At 39.7% G+C, this 17,186-nt stretch overlaps 1 protein-coding gene across 1 annotated transcript in view; it reads right to left on the bottom strand.

Moving 5' to 3' along the window:
* ENTREP2 (endosomal transmembrane epsin interactor 2) overlaps positions 1-17,186 on the bottom strand; it is an 899,787-nt gene that overhangs the window by 272,220 nt on the left and 610,381 nt on the right. Inside the window, exon 4 of the mRNA XM_088443400.1 lies at positions 3,366-3,497. Coding sequence (XP_088299526.1) covers positions 3,366-3,497 — 132 coding nt within the window. The remainder of the gene's footprint in view (positions 1-3,365; positions 3,498-17,186) is intronic.

Genomic DNA, 17,186 nt, shown 5'->3' with positions numbered 1-17,186 from the left:
ATGTGAAGGATGCTACTTTGAAAAAGAAAAATGTTCAGATCCTGTGGAATCAACTGAATCTGAATAAAAAAGCAATATCATTACTGTTCAATCAGCCCTCATGTGTGTGTGTGTATATATATATATATATATATATATATATATATATATATATATGCAGCATACTTACCAACTTCTGCTAAATCGTTTCCCGGGATTAGCCGGAGAGGAGCTGCTGCTCTAAGATTTGGGGGGCGGAGCCAGACTTTAGCCATCATTAGGCCCCATCGCTTTTACAGAAAAAACACGATTCACGGGTCCGTTAGGAGAGAGCAAGGCTAAATGAAGCTATTCACTTCATTTAGCTCCGCCCCCTACCTATGTATCAGCAAATTTCTTGGAAGTGGGCGAGATGTGGGAAATCTGCGGAGAGTTACCTGAAAAATCAGGAGCCTCCTGAGACTCCTGGGAGAGTGGGCAAGTATGATATATAGTGCTTAAAGTGTTCCTAGAGAGGTGGTGGAACTCACCTACCACTAGCCGCTCTAGCCCCTCCCTCATGCCCCTAGACCTTCCCCTCACGCCCACCTGGCCCTGGCCCCTCCTATGATCACCAGGACACCATTGTACCTAAGAATCGAACACTGGCAAAGAGATCCTCTTCTGCCTAGAACAAGGCATTTAGCCGTCCCAGGCAAAGTGTTCATCATTTTTGAATTGTGCACTGTTACTCTACCAAGACCAACATTTCTGTACTCTAGTGGCCATGAACTTAAGTTTACTAGGTCACCGTTGTTTCTCGAAGGAGCTACTGCAGCTCTGGTTATGGTAGCAAGACAGTGTTTTAGAATGCTAAATGCCTGGAACTCAGATCCTCCAGCATGACCCCTTCCATCAGATACAAAATGCTCTGCTCCTGGACTTCCATCTTAATTTATGTTTTCAGCCACCTGTGTTGATCTAGTTAATTGATAAGTAGGGTGTTTCAACACAGGTGATGATAATCCTCAAAAGACTATAAAAGACCAGTTGTTTTTTTCACAAGTTTTAAATTGATCAAAAAACATAATTTTTTTTGGGGGGGGGGAGGGGCACACATTTTTTATTTATAATTTTCTATATTAAAACATTAATAAAAAACAAGGGCAACATGGATCCTGCTTAGTAAATTCCTCCTGCTTTTTTTAATCTGTTTTGGGGTGGCAAAGTTGACACACTAGGGGATAAATTTGCTAAAGGTCGATTTAGATCGATTTAAAATCGATGTAAATTGATCAACATTGATGCACTTTCCAACTGCAGTATCCGCATATTTATCATCCTTAGGGTTTCAACTTTAAGTGAAGTTGAAACTCTATGGATGATAAATATGCAGATTTTGCAGTTGGAAAGTGCATCAATGTTGATCAATTTACATCGATTTTAAATTGGTCTAAATCGACCTTTAACAAATTTATCCCCTAGTGTGTCATAATCTTCTTTATTATACCAGTCTCTCCTCCTCCTCTCCCTACTAATGTTTCTCACTGCCGCGATGGAGGGGGACAGACCAGGAGATGAAGCCAGGGCGGACTGGGCTGAGGTGACCCGCATTATGCAGTGTCTTATTACTAGTTATATATCATCTAAAATTCTATCAGTGTTATTTACAAAGTATGGTAAAACAGAAATTTCTGATTTATTGGAGAAATATAAAAACATTTGAAGTTTAATACAAAATAAAATATATGTGAGTGCATACAGTAAATAAGTGATGTATAACAGCTACAATGATAGAAAACACTACATATGAGGACACCAATTATCATCTATTGCCTTTTATGCTGTCAATATATGATATGAACAAATGTCTGAGTGTTGGTTAGAAAATATGATTTGATCCTGACCACGTTTATGCATCTCATTATGAATGGACTGCACTTAAATCACTGTTACAGTATACCAATGTATATAATTAATATTGGCCTTGCACTACACTAGTGATCCTTAACTCCAACCCCCAAGTACCCCCAACAGGTCATATTATAGATTAAATCACCTGTGCATGATTAAATAAATCCACAAAACATGGCTTGTTGAGGGTGCTTGAAAACCACTGCACTACACATGGAGACGATCTGACCACTGGCTGAGCAATGTTAACAATTTTAGATTCAGTCTTAACTTCAGTAAATTAAATCACTCAGAACACCCATGCATTGGCCGGATTGGAACAATTATCATTCAGTGTATGGCTGGCTTAAGTCTACAAATGACTTAATCATGAAATTATTTCAGAAACATAACATATGTGAACATTCTAAATGTAACATACCATTTGGACAAATTACACTTTTACTGTATTTGTACATATTCAATTGAAAGAGAGACTTGTCTGGGTGATTTAATATAGAAAAGTATAGAAAAGTCTTTGACATAGATCGTTTATGTAGTAAGTAGTGAAATTTGCCACTACGTCAAAGTATATATGTAATTTGTTAACTTTAGAACCATCATCAAGGGCAAATATGAGTCTTGAACCTATATATCATTTTAACTAGATAAATTGCTGCACATTAGTACCATATTCTAAAAACACTCTACAATATACATGATGGAAGTACAGTAAATGTAAAATCTATGCAGAACGTAAATGTATGCAAAATGCATCCATATTTAATAATCCTGTTACTAATATAAAAAAAGCATAAAATTAAACATGTTATAAATTGCAAACCTATTCATGTCAGGTACCTTTTGATGTGTACTTGTCCCTAACATTACATAGGATATATTAACTGTCAGTTTAAAGACAGGAACAGCAAACACTGCACAATAATAAATAAAACAAATTTGATACAGCTGTTGCACAGCATTCTGCAAAGTTCCATTCATCCTACATAGCAGTTCTAAGAGCTATAAAGATTGATACAGTCTGTGGATGATTTCAGTAGAGGTGATTAAATAACTGCATTGCTGGAAATGAAGACAAAGTAGATCTCAAAACTGGCCACTACTCAGAAACACAATTTGAAATATTTTATATTATGTGCAGACATTGTTTCATAATCAGTCATTTAGTATGTTTTATCTTCCACAGCCTCACATATGTTACTACCCTTTGTAGTACCATATGTATTGTGTAATATCTTATTGATTGATGGTTAATTAGGCAATTGCAGTAACTGAAATAGGTATTATGACATGTTTCATTGTTGTGAGACCATGCTTACTAGTGGTGTCCTCTACAGAAACCAGCTATCTTTGTGAAACATTTTAACATTGCTTTCATAAAAATATTAGAGTGTATATTTTCCTGATACTCATGGTACATTAGTGATATCATACCCCTCACTATGGCTTGCAGTTTGCAATCACAGACATGTCACGGTTTGCGGTTGGCTTACCTTCAGGGTCAGTCTCACAGCACTGCACTCCTGTAATGGATTGAGTTTTAGTGTCTCACCGGGGTTGCTGCAGCCAGATGTTTGATGTTGCATTTCGCAACAAACACAAACTCCATCACTATTGATATTTATCTAAGAGAGAATGAGACAAAGGTTTTATTTACATTAAAATTACGAGGCACCCTTTTGTCAAACTTATGATGTACTGTACATACACATTACATCTTGGAACATTCAAATGGGCTCTAAATGCTCATATATGAATCCTCCCAAGAGTTTGGTGGGAACGTTCTAATGCATGAAAAGTGGTAGTGGCCTCAAGCACATGTGGTAAATTGATGGATTAAGTCAGAAATAATTTTATCCCAAATTTTGGATTTTTAAAAGTAATATGAAACACCCTGTAAGAGTGGAAGGCACCTCATCCATTTGCTGATTTGTGGATGTACCAGCATGGTGGAAAGCATGTACACATCACTACCTACTACCACTTATGGAACACCCCCTTCATAGTTTTCAGTTTTTCTTTTATTTCTGAAAATACTTTTATATCATAAATGAGTGTGAGGGAACATTGGGACTGTCTTTATTATGGGCGTCTTTTTTAATATTTTAATTACATTTGTCGAAAAAATATATTTTTTGCAAAAGTTGATCACCATCTCCTCATAGGGTTGGTAAGTGTTTTTGTGGCCATGGTTGGGGGAGGCTGACATCCTCCTGCAAATCAGAAAATTTCCCATAAATGCACCTTTTCCAACCCTTTATTTAGTTTAAATAATCCAGTCCCAGAAAACTGCCTCTCCTGCACCTACTGTACTATATATTGCATTTACCAAGTAATGCTTCTGATCTGTCTACCTCTTTCCACAAACGTTGGCACCCCTGCAGTGTCTGCAATGTTCACCCAAAAATTCCAAATCAATTTGTGTGATAAAAGAGCATTGACATTGCAGATTTGTACCTTTGCATGGCCTTAAATAAGCCTTATTGAGTTAGTACAGCACAGGTAATTGTAACATTATTAAACAATGATTTCTAAACCACAAGTAATGTTAAAGCTGCATACACAAACAATGATTTTGTTACCAACGATTTTATGAACGATTTTCTGTCAGATTTTTTAAAGTGTAATGAACGATATTTTTGAACTACAAACGATTTTTGCATATTCCCGTAATAAAAATCGTTCAGTTGGTCAGTCTGACCAAACTACAAACTACAAACGTGAACGATAATCATTCATAGTTTTAACTCAGAAAGTGAACGATTTTTTCAACGATTGAACGATAAACGATATCGTTATCGATAATCGTTCAAAAAATCGTTGTGTGTGTATATGCACCTTAACTATTGATATCCATTAATGATAAGCATGTCATGCTAATCATGCAGTAAAAATATTATTTACCAACTTTAATTGTTGGAACCATTAGATCAGAGGTTCCCAAACTCCGCTATTACAGTCCAGGTTTTAAGGCCATCCATGCTTGAGTCCAAACGGTTAAATCAAATTAACTAATGTACTAATTAAGTCACCTGTGCTCAAGCATGAATATTCTTAACGTAAACTGTAATGGTGGAGTTTGGCAGCCTCTGCATTAGATTATGCTTTAATAACACCACTGTTTTATTGGTTGCAATTAAAGTCTTTTATTGGAATAGTTACAAGTCTAAACACTGAAAATGCTGTTTTGTTAGATAAAATTCAAAAACTTCATTCACAAATATGAAAACACAAATTTAGAATTATTTTATACAACATTACAACAGCAAATTTATTTAGGAATGAGTATGAATTGTTTACAGAGGAGTCTGGGATTGCAATAAAGCATTAAGATCAAACACTAATTCAACTAAATCTATAATGCCAGGTATTTAGCCCCTCCTGGGAATGGCAAAAATAGTGGCAGGTGTTAAACCATTTTTAGTACAGGCTACGGATTCACACTTTGAAATCTGTGTTCTTTCCTATGCTAAGGCACTTTAGCTAGAGAACAACTGATGTAATAGTAAATGGTACACTGAAAAAATCAATATGTTTTTCAGAAGGGAAAAAGCTTTCCTACTTGCCATGTTATTTTGCACTTAAAAGAATACTTTGAGTCCCGAGGTGGGAAAAAAAATCAAATCACATCGAAAAAATTTACATGTTTTATGTCTTGTGTCTAGAACAAATCCCTATATACTGGTTATGGCATTATACTGTATACTAAGCATGTACAGTATTTTTGTCATATATTTATTTAGATAATCTATTTAAGAATATGTTAGTATAAAAAACATAATATTGATGAAGCATTTATAAGCAAGTGAAGGAGATCTGAGATTGCAAAAAAAAAAAAAAAACTGATGGGACTTATTGTCTCCTGTTTTCACCTCTGATAGTAGAGCAGATACAGGCAATTCAGAGTTTTGCATACTGTATTTTAGACATAGAATAGACTCTAATGCAAGCAATATGTTAAAGTCAGGTCTGGCTTTATATAGGTGCAATAGTGCCAGATTGCAGTGCACTTTGGAGTCTATTTACTAAGAAGTGTTAGGAGACAGAGTGGAAAGTGATAAGGTGCCAGCCAATCAGCTCCCAACTGTCATCTCACAGGTTGTGTTTGAAAAATGACAGTTGGGAGCTGATTGGCTGGCACCTTATCACTTTCTTATCACTTTTCACTCTGTCTCCTAACACTGCTTAGTAAATAGACCCCTATGTGATAGCTCATACAGTGCTGCACAGCCAAGCAGTAGCACTCTCAAGGACATAGGGCAAAATTTACTAAGCGATTTGGAGGCGGTTTTGCTATCCGCAGATTTACTAATGCCAAAACCACTACTAAACTGCCGTCAAAGCACACCTTAGAACAGAATAGAACAGAATTGAATACCAAAGAACCATCAATGTTTTAAACCACAGAAAGAATATAATAGAATAGAAACCACAGAATTATCAAGGAGGGGTTTTCAAAACCACCATAAAACTGGCAGCAAAGGCGCTGAAAAAATTGACTATCCTTAGACAGGTGTGTTTGCTGAAACAGCGGATAAATTAATTTATTTTAATAGGCAATTTTGACAGGATTATCATGTAATTGGACTATATAAGATTATGCTGTCTCTCACTAGATATGACTGTTCTTTAACAGATATACAAAAAAATAACATAAAACAATCACAAACAGGACTTTGAAAAACTGACTATATGGAAAACACAGCTCAATAGACAAATACAGACCAAGAAACAAACCAACTTATAAAAAATCATTACAATTAGCAATCACTTTATATATCTTTCTCCTTATACTTTTCTACAACGTTCTACTTCTCAACATACACTCCTCACAGACTCACAAAGTGAAACATACTTACCAATTCTCTCTGATTGTCAGGGAGACTCCCTGAAATAGTAGCAATTTCCCTGACTCCCTGATTGTACCTTACCCCCATTGATGTAGCTGTTATATATAAAACCCCCATAGATATATACATTCAAATGGGATCATTAGTATAATTTCCCTGCATTGGGTAGAAGGCACAATCATCCCTATGGTGACATGCATTTTCTGAAAAGTATCAGTGTGTTTTCATCAACAAGTAGATCTTATGCCGCGTATACACTTATAGACACACAAACGAGAGCACGATTACGACATTGCAATCATGCTGTTGTTTGTATGTCTAGTGATGTGCCTAGACTGATAGTTCACTCGTTCAGTCCAGGCACATCCGTCATCCCCGCACATGCTGAACCTGACGGGATCGTCAGGTTGACCAGCATGTACATGATAGATGGCAAAAACGACCGGCAGGCATGTACATAGTTTTTGTCATTTACATGCCCAATTTGTGGGCAGTTTGTGGGCGATTTCCCGATAACGACGTCGTTATCGTGCAATTGCCTGTCAAAATCGCCTAGTGGATACCAGTCATTAGTAACTGCTTTGAGGCTCATTTACATTTGGATGTAAATCAATTTTATGACACTTCTCTCAGATGTAGCAGTACACGTCCACTTTACCACCACGCTCATAGGTGGTGTTTTCACAATCTCCCTTAAATGCTTTTTGGATCTACATTGCTGGGCAGAATCATCTTTATTGCTTTTGACCTTTTCACTTTTTCTAATCTACTTCACACAAACAGGAGATGGTAAAATAAAACATTATGCTAAGAACCTCAGTTCAGCCATGTAAAACAATACATAATGTTTTGTTCTGCTGACATACAGGATAAATGACTCCTTTAGTTAAACCTCCCTGTGCTATAACAATTGACACATCCAAAAACCTAAACTAAAGGCATAGCTAAATGACATTGCCTCATAGACTCCACTACTTCTAAAATACCATGATTTCTGCAACTTTAACCAACATTCCAAATCATTCATTATGTCTTTACTAATTAAAGTTGGTTGCCAGTACTATAAAGATATGTAATCTCTTATTCTGAAACCGGGTTATCCAGAGAGTTCATAAAACAAAGACAGGGGTAATGTTCAGATGTAATTTCATTATTTTATGTATGGTGTTTCGAATTACAGTAAAATCCCTTATCTAGGAAGCCCAGGCCTTACAGATAATAGATCCCATGCCTGCATGTACATTTATGTCTAGTTTCTCGCTGAGCAGGTTCATGTATAATCAGACCTCAGAAGCATGTAAATACTTGTGTGCCCCGGGCTCCACCTCAGTCACTTGAAATGTTATGGCTATATATATGCCCCGGAGAAGGTCATTACTAGAAATCACAAAAAAATGAGAGTCCAAAAAAAGAAATAAAAATTAATGTATATAGTTGCACATAGCAAATATACCATTGTTAAATGTATATTTAATCTTTCACAATAGACCATAAAATAAAACAATTCAATACATTGAAATATAATTTCCCAAAGAATGTCTGAACGGATTTAGAGGCTGTCACATAGTTACTGTAGAAACGTATCCAGATATTTGGTGCCAATACCGTTTGAAAAACCATCCTGGGCTCCAGGGAAGGAATATATACAATGCACAACCTGATTTAGAGTTGTGAAGGGGTGTGGCATAGCCCAACTCTCAAATACAGTGTAAAAATAGAACAGGCTAATATGTGAGTGTGCAGAACACAAGAGTATATAATGTTTGCTCTGCACATCATAGTACCCTATATAAATAAATCACATAATCAACAAAACCCTTACAAATAAGAACAATATAAAACCATAAATGGAGATGCTGCTAACATCTCTTACATTGGGCTCTATTTACTACAATCCGCATATTGAATGCAGATTGTAGTGTGATATTACCGAGTGAATTCGCATTGCGAATTCAGGCAATATCACAGGGATTTACTACAAATCCCTTACAGGGACAGAGCTTGCGATAAAACTCTGTCCCTGCAAATCCCCTTCGGAGCCTTATCACAGTATTTTCGCAAAAAATACCATGATTAAGTGCCCGCGCATGCGCCGATCGGTCGCCGCTGCTTCCCCCTGGTGCTAAGCCCCGCCCCCAGCACTAAGCCCCGCCTCCACGATCACGGACCCTCCCCGCGACCCCCCTCTCCCTTAATTGCACTTACCTGCATGTTGCCTCCGGTGATATTCTCCATTCCTCCGGTCAGGTGATCTCCCATACTGCACTGGGGCCCGATCACCTGATGACCGAGCAGCAGTGCACTATGGGAGACCAGCTGACTGGAATGGAGTCATTACCGGAGGCCCAATCACCGGTCCCTGGAGTCAGGTAAGTACATTTTTTTTTACTATTTTTTTTTCTTTTTTTTACAGTAATCAGCTTGCGGTCTGTTTAGACCACACAGCTGATTACTGGGACCAACTCCCAGCTCTGCCCTCCCCGTTAGAGCAGGGCAGGAGGCTGGTAACCGGGGGAGACCATGGATAACGCCACCTCCAGGTGGCGTTATTATCACAGGGCTTTCCCCGATATTTTTTCACATTTTATATTTAGTAACTCTGGTCGGATCACATTTCCCATTACAATTATGGTCAATGCGATCTGCTTACTAAAAATAAGTGATACTTAGGGGTTGGAGTAGAATTTTACGATTTCTACTCCAATTGCCCTGTAATAACTATAGGTGATACTGAAATAATGTGAAAAGGGTGTGAAAACACCCCTTTTCACTTTATTTTAGTCAAAATAATGTTAATAAATAGAGCCCTGTGTAACCAGAAGACTGTGCTTTTGGTGCAGAGAGAATGAAGACCGCACAAAGTAATATTCAGTTCACATTCGACAGCAGAATGAATATGTCACAGATTTTAAAGCAACATGATTTACTGATGTGCTATATGTTTAATCATGACTGTCAGCTTTCATTAGCAGCTGGGCTTTATGAATAATCTGGCATTCCTCTCAGACACACTTATCTACTACAGGATTCTTAAGGATTATTTCTACCTACAGAAAATGAATACCCGACAGCAGTAGAAAACATAGAGCATCTCTCTGAGCATTCTAGTGCTAAATATAAAGTGTAAGCAGGTTCAAATTTGTGTTGGGTCACAGATTTCCCTTTAGAAACAATCAAAACAATTGTTAGCCTCAAGCAATTTAGTGGACTTTTGAAAACTCTATAGCCCCTGTTTAATAATATGTTGTGATAACACCAGGGCCGTCAAGAGAAGTGACAGACCCGAGTACTTTGCACACTGTGTCCTACGCCGGGAAGGAGGAGCAGATTTGGCCCCCTCAGCCAGGGGGTAGATCCAGGGAAAGGTGATTAGTGCCATTGCACCCCCTCCTGCCCGTAGCACTTGCTTCCTTTCTCTCACTGCCCGATGTGCTACTAACCTGGGCCACCTCCCCTCTCTGCGCCCATGGATAACACTAAAAATATGTTATTGCAACAATCTCTCTCTATATAAAATAAATTAGCCGGTTTAGGGGTCTGTGTGTTTATTCAGGTTAATCTCTTCAACCACTGGACGGATTTTGATGGGGTTTTTACTATTCTATACAGCATTCATTGAGGAAGGTTTAGGTGTATGAACCATTCATCTGTGACAAAATGGAGCTGAGCAGTGTTGATTTTAGTGATGCATGTGTCAGAAAAAAATCTTTTCACCAAGCTGCTGTATAGAAGCTGGACAGGGTGCTGAAACCGCAAAACGGCATCTGAAACTGAAGCTTGACATGAAGCAAGTCACAGAAAAAAATTGTACTGTGTGAGTGACTGACTTCTGCTGCTGCTGTAGGGCCAAGGACTGCGCTCTGATTGGCTCTCTGAGGCAGTGAGAACCAATGAGATATCAATCTGCCCTGTTGCTTAGCAGCAGCCTAGAGAGAGGAGGGAGTCAGGGACTGAGCAGGGTCACATCTGAGTCAGACAGAGACTGAAAGACAGCCTCCAATGATCCCATGAAGATGCCCTGATGCAGACACAGTAGCAAGCTATCAGGAATATAAAAACAACAACAATTGGAACACCATAGAGTGATTTCCATTTGATGGTGGCAAACATCGGACTACCACCATCAAATGGTAAAAACACTACCATTGGAACACAAACATTGATGATTAGTAACCATCGGATGCTGATGTCCATCCTTACACTGAAACTGCAGACGGACTCCGGCCACTACTCCTCCACCGTAAAGTGCTCCCTTTCCAGTGTGATGTTTCTGCTCAGCCACACACCCTCAGTGACCAGGAGGCACCTGCCATTGAAGTCAGTGCTGTTCTCGGATAAGGGTACCATGGCAAGAAAGCTCAACAGGAAGCCCAGGAAATATAGGGTACATTGTACAAGGAGGACATTTCTCATTGCCATGTTCAGCAGCCGGGGAGGGGTGTACATGGAGGCTGTGGAAATATGCACAGGTGCCCCAGCCCTGGGGACATACAGCAGATAATGCTTATGGTAACTGCAATCTCTCATTCGTGATCCTTCTGCCCTTCCAGGCACATCCCAGTGTCCGGGCCCCAGCCAGCTGTGGTGTAAGGGGCTGTGGTGAAAGGATGCTGTGGTAAAAAGCAGGGGACAGTGAGAAGCAGGAGGCTGTTGGTGAAATGGCATAGGTTGTTATGAGATGCAGGGGGCTATTGCGAGATGAAATTGCTCCCGTGCGAAGCCGGGCAGGTCACTAGTTTGTTATTAAAATATTGCTAGAGCAGCTGAATGATATTAATAGCAAAACAACATCAGTCATTTACACTGCTCAATCAGTCACAGATATCCTATTACATAGCCTAGACTATCTAATAAACTATAAGTTATCTCTGATTGGCTCGGTGGTGTGAAAGATCACCCCTGATTGGCTGCCCAGCTGCTCATGGCAATTGTCTGTTGGATGCTCATCTGGTTTTTTATTTTACTCTAGGATTTCAAAATTCCAATTGCATTATGGAAGAACAAGATGGAAAGAAGATTTTAGGTAAATATTTGTTATGAAGGAATTTTTTTGTTTTTTGAAGGAGGCACAAGTGGCTAGCATTACAATAGGGAGCACAACTATTTTATATTATTTAAAAGGGGGCACAACTACTTGAATGATTAAAATAGGGGTTACAAATCAAATATATATATACATTTTTAACAAGGGCACACTTCTAATTTATAATATATTTTCATGGTACCCACCAGCCACAGGTACCAGGAGATGTCCTGGGCCAGAGAACACTGTCAGGCATCTCTAGATGTGGGGGCCACATCTTTAGTAATAATGTGCTTGTACAAAGGAAAATAAAAAGGGCTGTAATCCCTTTAAAGTACATTTTTTATTAATATTGTTCTGAACAGGTGGTCCCAGCAAGGCTGTCAGGGCATGATGGTGCTTGGAGTACCACAAGTGCCAGCATGACCGGGCACTAAGGGCCACAGGCAACTGTAATAAACCTGTAAAAAAAAATACTAAAATTGAAGCACAAACTGATGCTTCATAAATTTACCCCCTGGAGTCAGGCATGTGATGAGGTAACCAGAGAGGAGGAATGTTTGCAGTCATTGACAGAGCAAAGTGAGCAGGAGGGAGTGTGCATGTGTCGGAATGAGGTTGGAGATGTAGGGAGGAGAAGAGTGGTTGAGGGCTTTGTGAGTAAGTGGAGCTTGAATTTCATTCTGTGGGCCATATTCAATTGTCGGCGAAAAGCCGAGAGCGGCGAAAAGTTCTCGCCGGTGATGTCATTTCGCCAGGCGAGAACTTTTCCCTGCTAAATAGCACCTATTGAGACCATTCAAGTTCCCCAAATACCTTCAGCAGAGCTTTTCAGGGGTATCCATAGTGATCCCCCATGTCAGTGCATCTTTTGGGGGGTGTCAGGCTGATTTCCCCAAATCTGACAGTACTTTTCGCCGATCTCAGTTTTGCCGGGACGCGTTCTTTGCAATTGAATATGGCGAATCGTGGTGATGAGCGCGATACTTTTCCAGAGCCCAAACTGGCGATGACGGCGAAAACTCCGGCATACGAAAAGTCCGGGACTTTTCGCCGGCAATTGAATGTGGGCCTATGTGGGACAGGGAGCCAGTGGAGTGATTGGCAAAATGGAACAGCAGAGGTGGAGTGTCAGGAGAGGAAAATAAGGCAGGCAGTAGGATGTTGAGGAGCAGATTACAGCATACTTGCCTGCCCTCCCAATTTGGTCGGGAGCCTCCCGAAAATCGGGTGCCGCCTCCCGACCTCCCGGGAAGGCAGGCAATCCTCCCGGCTACCGCCCAACCCTCCTGGATTACACAAGAAGAAAAAGTACAGGTGCACAACTCCAACATTACTAATTATATATAATACATTATGCAATAGAATTTTGCAATACATAGAGGTTTTAGCATAATCATGGCCATGGTTATGGTCCTACCCACCGCGCCCAGGCAATGAATGCAGTGGAGCCTATTTGCAAATGACAGCCTCGGATTCCATGTTAATGGTTATAAATTATTACTTATTGTTTTTTGCTATCCACAGTGCTCAAAGTTAGTTCTATGTATAAGTCAATGGAGTAGTGTAGACATCAAAATTTATTACAGCAAATCCTGTGATATCACAATGTTGTCATCATTAGATACAGTCAGGTGCATAAATATTGGGACATTGACAGAATTTTCATATTTTGGCCTCTGTTCACCACCACAATGGCTTTGAAATGAAACAAACAAGATGTGCTTTAACTGCAGACTTTCAGATTTAATTTGAGGGTAATTACATCCAAATCAGGTGAACGGTGTAGGACTATATGTGCCTCCCACTTTTTAAGGGGCCAAAAGTAATGGGACTATCAACTCAAAAGTTATTTCATAGACAGGTGTGGGCTATTCCCTCGTTATTTCATCAATTAAGCAGGTAAAAGGTCTGGATTCTAGGTGTGACATTTGCATTTGGAATCAGTTGCTGTCGACTCTCAATATGAGATCCAAAGAGCTGTCACTATCAGTGAAGCAAGCCAGCATTAGGCTTACATGTTTACAGTACTAGAAATAGGGAAGACCTAATTGAAGCTGTTTTGGATAAAGGAAAAAATTAAATGAAAACTAAAACACTCTACATCCAAACATATCCTTAAACTCAGGAGAGTTATTGTATAAATGTGTGGGGAATCTTTTTAGGGTTTGTCTATTTGAGTTAAGACATAAATACTGAATTTTGGAACTCCTCTTCGGGAGGTCCAAGTGCACATGCAGGGGTTTCCTGTTCTCCCAGGACTCAGGGAAAACTAACCAAAATATGTGAGTCTCTTGGATATTCCAAAATAGTAGGCAAGTATGAGTTAAACTATTTACTTCACTGTACTACAAAGAGAAAGCTTTGTAAGATACACCAAAAAGTTAAATATTACATTCAGTAAAACTGTTAAACATCATCTGCCTCTGACCAATACTCTGGATCATGAAGTGGTTAAGCCAAAACATACATATGCAAGGTTAAGCTGTTTTATTGCAATATTCTGCTACTTAATTAGTAGAATGATTCATTAATGCATCATGCTGTTGCGTTCATATGCTATAGGAATCTTTGAAACATTACTGAGAAGTAAACTGTGTCCAAGCTCATGCAACCAGCCACATAAACCATGTCACTTGCAACCTCACAGTTATTAAAAGGTCATTCCCTAAGTTAACTGCTCTTTTTAACAGTTTTCTCTGCTATTAAGTCAATGCTAAACCAGTGTCAAGGAAGCCCTCCTGTCTAGTGAAATGGTTTATTGTTCATAAAACAGTTTTATGGGATTAGCTATTACGCCAAGGCCTACGCTTTGAGGCAGCATTCACTAGACATGATGTAATTGTACAAAACCATGTTATATTGTCATATTTATTTTACTATGCAAAAATAACACAATATACTTAAGGAACTGCTGTGTCTACTATATGTAAAACTGAAATCGGATTGAAATGCCGGCGGATGCCCGACAGGATCAAGATCCCGACAGGGGCAGGTAAGTACCCTAACCTCCTCTGCCCTCCCCCCCAACCCTCCCTTAGTGGTGCCTAACCCTAACCTCCGCCCTTAGTGCCTTACCCTAACCTACCCAGGGGGTGCCTAACCGTAACCCCCCCTTACTGCTCCCTAAACCTAACCCTCCTGGGGGGTGCCTAACCATAACCTCTCCCTGGGGGTGCCTAACCCTAACCCTCCCCCCTAGGGATGCCTAATCCTAATCTCCCCACCCCCCAAACCTAACCCTAACCCTGCTAGACTCCATAATCCTAACCCTCTCCCCCCCGGCTAACGCTAAGGGTGCCGCAGACTTACCTGTGTTCGGGAAGGCGTCCTCGGCATTCCGGCATCGGGATTATGATAGGCGTTGGTATTTCGACGCCTATCATAAATCCCTAGCCGACATGCCGCTGTTGGTCATATGGCTACATCCCGTAAAACTTTCACTTCAAATGACAATGCAACAAAGTCACCAGATAATCCAGATTTTAAAGCCACCTAACATTTTTAAAATAGTTTTACTATATTTTCCTTCAACCTAAATTATGAGAGAAAGATTTAGTGATTATTATTGTAATACATATGGAAGGTTTATATTTCAGGTTAGTGGCCTCTGTGATGGGAAAGATTACAGAAGTGTGATGTGACCATATTGCAACTTCTTTCTATATCGATTTGTTTCTTTCTTTACACCCATCACTAATATTAAGGTTATAGTGCATACACACGGTCAGATTTTTCCTTCAGATCTGAACGATAACGATTTAAAAATCGTTCAGTCGTTCATATCTGAAGGAAAATCTGACATATCTGACATGCCTGAACGATGGACGATGAACGATGCACGTTCCCGTTTGTCAGATAACGATATCTGACATCTGATGTGTTTGCAGTCAGACTTGGACGATTCCATTCATTTTAATGCAGTCAAAAATCATTCAATCGTTCAAATCATTCAAATCGTTCAAAACTTTGGCAAAATCGTTCAATCGTTCATCTGACAAATCTGACCGTGTGTATGCTCCATTAGCTGCAGAAGTTCACCTGGAATAATTGCATCTGTTGACATCACTTTGGGGTCTATTTACTAAGCAGTGTTAGGAGACAGAGTGAAAAGTAATAAGGTACCAGCCAATCAGCTCCCAACTGCCATCTCACAGGTAGTGTTTGAACAATGACATTTGGGAGCTGATAGGCTGGCATCTTATCACTTTTCACTCTGTCTCCTAACACTGCTTAGTAAATAGACCCCTTTATCTTTCAGGTCACTTATGACTTCATCTTATAAAAAGTAAATTCACGACTTTCCATTCTTAGGGGTTTATTTACTAAAATGCAGGTCTTTAGAAGTGTAGATATTGCCCATAGCAGCCAATTAGATTCTACTTAACATTTATCTTAGAACAGAAGATAATAGCTAGAATCAGATTGGTTGCTATGGGCAACATCTCCACTTCTAAAAACCCACAATTTAGTAAATATACCACTTATTGTCAAAATTTAAATGAACCACCATTTAATTGACAGATGCAAATGGACGTCCAGAGCCAGAATAATGGAGTTCGGGGCAACAGGGTCCCCCACACACAGAGGGGCCCCTACACAGGGTCAGTGTGGCTCTGGCGAGAACAGGTGTCCAGTTGCATCTATTCTCAGATGGGAGCTTTGATGCTGCAGCTGTGTGGTTGTTCTGTATGCAGCAGCACAGTCAGTGGAGTGGCTCCCGAGTCCCCTCAGTGACGTCACATGACATATGATGTCCGAGATGCTGATGAGGGGACTAGGAAACAGCTCTGATGGATTCACGAGCAAGGTGAGCAATCAGAGGCGGGACAGGGCTCTGTGCGGCTTGAAGGACGGGGGAGCTAGGCTCCGTGTGCCTTGGGGGGGGGATGGAGCTAGGCCCCATGTGACTTGATTGGGCCCCCAGAACCTAGTTGCCCTGTGGCCTCCACAAACCTTAATCCGGCCCTGTGGACAGCAGGCTAACTATCTTATAGCTATCCATGACTGTATTTAGGAAAGTATTTATCACTAACCACATTTTAGAATGTGTTTTCAACATGGTAACTATGCCCCAAATTGCAATGTGGTAATGAAAATGACCGCACGCATTTATCATGATTGAATCAATAAATACTAAATATTTACCCAATAAGCTAATGTCCCCCTTGCTCAGAGCCGTTCATTCCTAATTTGTCTGTTAAATTATCAAGAAACTTAAAACTGAAAAATGTATAAAATTAACATTTCTATTTTGCCCCCACATTCTACGAATGTGTTTTAAAGGGAAATTTCACACGGATTCTAACAAATGCTCATCTCCAGACTCAGGTAGATGCCAAAGTGTGTTATCAGGTTCATCTACAGTAAAATAAAATAAATCATCTTCTTTAGATTTCTGAAGTATGATCCCACAAGGCCTAGACTAACTGCTTCTTTAC

Source organism: Taudactylus pleione, unplaced genomic scaffold (assembly GCF_031769625.1).
Source record: "Taudactylus pleione unplaced genomic scaffold, aTauple2 ptg000019l, whole genome shotgun sequence".
Lineage (NCBI taxonomy): Eukaryota > Metazoa > Chordata > Amphibia > Anura > Myobatrachidae > Taudactylus > Taudactylus pleione.
This window is presented reverse-complemented; position numbering and strand designations above follow the sequence as displayed.